Here is a 5,843-nt window from a genome sequence, read left to right as displayed (position 1 = left end):
TTTCTGAAGGCTTCCTATTTTCCAACCGTCCCTTTACCTGCGAACATCTGCCCCCAATCAGCTTTTGAAAGTTCTTGCTTAATACCATCAAAATTGGCCTTTCTCCAATTTAGAACTTCAACTTTTAGATCTGGTCTATCCTTTTCCATCACTATTTTAAATCTAATAGAATTATGGTCGCTGTCCCCAAAGTGCTCCCCCACTGACACCTCAGTCACCTGCCCTGCCTTATTTCCCAAGAGTAGGTCAAGTTTTGCATCTTCTCTAGTCAGTACATCCACATACTGAATCAGAAAATCTTCTTGTACATACTTAACAAATTCCTCTCTATCTAAACCCTTAACACTATGGTAGTCCCAGTCTATGTTCGGAAAGTTAAAATCCCCTACTATAACCACCCTATTATTCTTACAGATAACTGAGATCTCCTTACAAATTTGTTTCTCAATTTCCATCTGACTACTAGGAGGTCTATAATACAATTGTAACAAGGTGATCATCCCTTTCTTATCTCTCAGTTCCACCCAAATAACTTCCCTGGGTGTATTTCCAGGAATATCCCCCCTCAGCACAGCTGTAATGCTATCCCTTATCAAAGACACCACTCCCCCTCCTCTCTTGCCTCCCTTTCTATCCTTCCTGTAGCATTTGTATCATTTTAGATGAGAAAATAATAGAAACCTACAAAATAGGAGCAGGAGTAACCCATTTTGCCATTCAAACCATTCAATATGATCATCTGCTATTCCCTGTTGCCGTTTCCTCCCTGCACCTTTTGATCCCTTTAACCCTCAGAAGTATATTAAACTCCTTCTTGAAAACATTCAATGTTTTGGTCTCAACCACTTTCTGTGACGGAATATTCCACAGGCTCCCCCCTCTCAGGGTGAAAAGCAATTCTCCTTATCTCAATCCAAAATGGCGACCCTGTACCTTAAACTGTGACCCTTCCAAATTTATAGTTCTATTCATTTTTCATATGATTTGCCTTTACTCAGACACATTTCTTTCAGTTCCACACTCTCACTAGACTCTTGGATCTTAGTTATTTTAGGGAGACCTCTCTTGTTTTCCACCGTGATAGCAGATGTTCATTAGCTTCTCTTTCATTTCTCATTATTCGGAGATGCCGGTGTTGGACGGGGGTGTACAAAGTTAAAAATCAACAACACCAGGTTATAGTCCAACAGGTTTAATTGGAAGCACACTAGCTTTCGGAGCAACGCTCCTTCATCAGGTGATTGTGGAGGGCTCGATCGTAACACAGAATTTATAGCAAAAATTTGCAGTGTGATGTAACTGAAATTATACATTGAAGGATTGATTGTCTGTCAAGCCTTTCATCTGTTAGATTACAGTGATAGTTTCACTTCTTTCATGTGTAATTGTATTTTAACAGATGAAAGGCTTAACAATCAATTTTTCAATGTGTAATTTCAGTTACATCACACTGTAAACTTTTGCTATAAATTCTGTGTTACGATCGAGCCCTCCACATTCACCTGATGAAGGAGCGTTGCTCCGAAAGCTAGTGTGCTTCCAATTAAACCTGTTGGACTATAACCTGGTGTTGTGTGATTTTTAACTTTCATTTCTCCATTGCCTATTTTTATGACTTCTCCTGTAACCAGGTATAATGGGCACATAAAGGCCTTTGGCAATGTTTTCCTTTTTACCTATGTATGGGAGCCTTTACATTATTTTTATGTTTCTTAATAGTTTATATTCATATTGTATTCATTCTTTTTAAATTAATTTCTTGGCCCGAATTTGCTGGTTTTTAAAATTCTCCCAATCCTCAGGCTTGCAACCTCTTTGGCAACTTTATAAACCTCCCATTCAGTTCTTAGTCTTGGTCATGCTGAAGCCTCATCTCTGTAATGACAATTAAATCATACCCCTTTGTTTCACTATTTGTCTTTGTGTACTATATCACCTGTTCAAATGTCTCCTTATGTCTATTTTTATCTGATGATACTCCTGTGAAACTATTTAGGATGTTTTATCCTGTTAAAGACACTTTCTAAGTGTAAGTTGTCTAGCTACTGTTGAGATCATTCTTTCCTTATCTTTCAACCAGATTCATAAAACTAAAAACAGCAATGTTTCTTACTTGAAGACAGTTATTAATAAGCATTTCACAGAATATACAACACATTTTGTCCCATTTCTAAAACCATCCATGCAGGGAGTCTTTGGGAGTACAGCATTACAGTGAACCATCCAAGTACTTGCCTGTCCCTGGTCCTGACGAGGAAGCAGAGTTCCTACTGAGTGAAATACTTACCTCTTTTAGTATGCTTTTCTGTGTCTCACTGTATACACTGCTACACAGTGCTTTATGATCCCCAATTTCTCTGAACAGATCGCCAGATAAGGAAGAGGAATCACTTTCTCTACCATCCTATACGTTCCCTGAACCAAAACATTATGATTCTGGGGAGGCAGTGGCACAGTGATAATGTCAGTGCATTAGTAATTGAAAACCTCAGAATAACCATAGAATCCCGACAGCATGGAAGCAGGCCATTCAGCCCATTGTGTCCACACCAATCCTCCCACCTAGACCCACTCCTGCTGTAACACTTCCAGCCTGCAAATCCCTGGGCACTTTGGTATGGCTAACCTACACATCTCTGGACTGTAGAAGGAAACCAGAGCACTCGGAGGAAGCCCACCCAGACACAGGGAGAATGTGCAAATCTAGGTCCCTAGTGCTGTGAGGCAGCAGTGCTAACCACTGAGCCACTGTGACACCCTAATGCTCGAGGGACGTGGGTTTGAATGTCCATCTGTGGCAGATGGTGAAATTTGAATTTAATAAGAAACTGGAATAAAAAGCTAGCTCAAACGATAACCATGTAACCAACATACATTGGTGTTCTAAAAACAGCCCGTCTGGTTCACATCACTAATGCCCTTCAAGGAAGGAAATCTGCCATCCTTACCTGGTCTGGCCTACACATGCCATCAGACCTACAGCATTGTGGTTGGCTTGTAACTACCTTCTGGGTATTCAAAAGTAGGCAATAAATGCTGGGCGAAAGATGCTGGAGATTAGAGTTGAGAGTGTGGTGCTGGAAAAGCACAGCAAGTCAGGGAGCATCCGAGGAGCAGGAACATCAACGTTTCGGGCAAAAGCCCTACCTCAGGCATGATGGTCCACTCCTGGTCCAGCACCACACTCTCAGCATAGCCAGCAATGCACACATCCCATGAACAAAAAAAAAATCCTTTGAATGCTTTATTGCAGACTGTTAATATTGCAGTATGCCCTCACCTTCTTTATCATTCCCTAATCATTCCCAAAACTGGGCTTTTAGGCATCAAACCAATCTCAATGCTGCTTGCTTGCTGCCTTTTCATTTGCAACATGAATTGTAGTTGTTGATTTGTTGGATACCTGATGGGGGCGCCAGTGTCACGAGTGACTGCTTGGCCAGTGAAAGCAAAGATAGGCCCCCAACTGTTAAAGGAGCAGTATATTGTGTCAGGAGTAGGCCACGAGAATCCAGTGAGAGCTGGGGCGGACTGGGAAAGACAGAAGAGTGGAACAGCATGGGGGAAGAGTGCAATTGGAATTTTCAAACTATACAGGGAAAAGTGGGGAATGGAAGAAAAGAAAAAGAAAATAAATGAGAAAGGTGGGACAGATTGATGTAGCATATTTTGGAGTTGAAAAGAATGAGAGGTGACCTTACCTTGGCAGGTTGGAAGCTAAGAGGATATGGAAGAGACAAAACTAGGGGATACGGTTTAAACATAAGGGCTCTGCCATTTAAGACAGAGACTGGGAAAATTCTTTTGTCCTAAGAGGATCATTGTTCTATGGACATAACCTGCACAGAGCAGTGGATAGTGGGTCATTGAGTCTTCCAAAGGCTGTGTGTGATGGTTAATCAAACAAGGAGTCAAAGGGCATTGACACAAAGAACAGTTGAGGCTCCAGTCAACATTGACTGTATCAGTTAACAGAGCAAGCTTGAGGGACCGAATGGCCTATTCCTACCCTTATATGATATAGAATATTTGAAATATCAGCAATAAAAAGGATGATCTGTGATAGGGTGGTATAGGTATGGATAAAGTCAAACACCAAGAGAATCAAACAAGCCATCAAAAGAAACCCACCAGTAATTAACCAATGAATAATTGATGATCCCTTTAGAAAGTATTGGTGTGGGGTCTGTCCGATGGTTGAATGGATGTTTAGTTGTGTAAGGTTAAGACTTGATCCCCAAAGTGTCAAACCAACATTAGACACTAAAGTTGTGATCTACCTGTACTGCAAACATCCAATAATATTCACTGCTCTCCCCCTCACTAAAACAGCACACAACATGAGACATGCTGTAAAATTGTGTATGAGTTCCATCGACACCATTTGAGACACCAAAGAACTCCTGTGGCATCTGGAAAATAAGCGCCATCATTCCAAATTTTGTTCCATCTGTATTTTAACACAAACAACCCATTTAGTTCAATATTATCCATCGAGCTTAAAACACTTGATAATTTTCACAATACAATGGCTTCGGGTCTGAAATTCAACAGATGTACATTTGTTTATTGTGTCTTTTTGGAATGTTAGGTTTATTTTGGTGAAGATAGGACTTCAACCCCTTGAGAGGCTGGAATCAGTATAAAGCTCACTGTGCTATCCACAGCAGAGACTGTTTTAACAAGAAATGGAAATTGTAAATATAACTTGGAATTGTAAGGTACCTCAGCGTGCCACATAGTGCATTGAAAATTGCACTTTACGTCATGCCAAACTTGAACTGTTTTGTATGATCCTTTTTCTAATTTTATGAATAAAAGTAGACATTTTCCAGGGGAAAAAAAAATCTTTCAGCTGATGATAACAACGCTCAGTTACAAGTGAATGAGAATGTACAATTTAAATGGAGTCAGCAAAAGATTTCGACTCATGTTTTATTCTTTCTTCCAGAATTTGAAGCTATGGTTAAGGAAGAAAAGATGCCCAGAAAAAAGTAGAAGGGTAGAGATGAGAAATGTCCATTGTTAAAGAGTGAAGTTGCACATGGCACGGAGCTTTGCATTGACTGGGGTATTGTTGGAGCTTCTGCAAACTCTTTGAAACCCCTTTCTCCCAGACTCACCTTACAGGAAATACCAACGTACACATTGAAAAGGAAATTCTTTAGTTCTAATATAATACAACTTAGAGCAGAAAGGACAAAACCTGTTCTGCCTAATAGATTGAAATAAGAAGGGAAATTTGGCATGTTTTTTTACTGGGGTGAGGGGGCATTGAGATACAGGAGTTGACATGTGATTTACTCAAATCTGCTGATGGTGCAATTACTGTGCTTTGAAAAAGTTGAAGGTCTAAGAGCTGGGTCATTATTGCTGCTTTCCGCTTTGCTGTTTACAACCACGGTGTACCTGTGTATTTCTGAGTGAACCTGCATGGGAGCTGATGGGGGAATAAAATCTCGACTCTCTACTGCTCTGTTTCCTCTCATTGCAATCACTGCGCTGAGCCATTCAGCAACCTCCACAACTTGTATGAATGATTTATTTTTGAGAATGTCATTTCCTGAATGAATAAAACAGTTATGTTTGCTATCAATGGCATGTAGACTCCTAATTCATGCAAAACTACATTGTATTGAAGATGGGATTTTCTGGGAGCTTGCATAGTTAGCTTCCTATCCCAAAGAAATACTTGAACCACTGCAAAGTTACAGCTCTTGTACTGTCTGTCAATCCATTGGCCCGAGTGCATTTCCAACCACATGAGGTGGCATGGTGGCTCAGTGGTTAGCACTACTGCCTCACAGTGCCAGGGACCTGCGTTTGATTTCACCTTTGGGCGA

The 5,843-nt window shown here is 40.6% G+C and overlaps 1 protein-coding gene across 1 annotated transcript in view; it reads left to right on the top strand.

Annotated features, from left to right (window-relative positions):
* LOC122561933 (parvalbumin-like EF-hand-containing protein) overlaps positions 1-5,596 on the top strand; it is a 37,816-nt gene extending 32,220 nt beyond the window's left edge. The window contains exon 5 of the mRNA XM_043714249.1: positions 4,952-5,596. Coding sequence (XP_043570184.1) covers positions 4,952-4,998 — 47 coding nt within the window. The 3' untranslated portion in view covers positions 4,999-5,596. The remainder of the gene's footprint in view (positions 1-4,951) is intronic.
* Positions 5,597-5,843: the final 247 nt, after the last annotated feature.

The sequence above is a fragment of the Chiloscyllium plagiosum genome, chromosome 24 (genome assembly GCF_004010195.1).
Source record: "Chiloscyllium plagiosum isolate BGI_BamShark_2017 chromosome 24, ASM401019v2, whole genome shotgun sequence".
NCBI classification, from domain to species: Eukaryota; Metazoa; Chordata; class Chondrichthyes; order Orectolobiformes; family Hemiscylliidae; genus Chiloscyllium; species Chiloscyllium plagiosum.
This window is presented reverse-complemented; position numbering and strand designations above follow the sequence as displayed.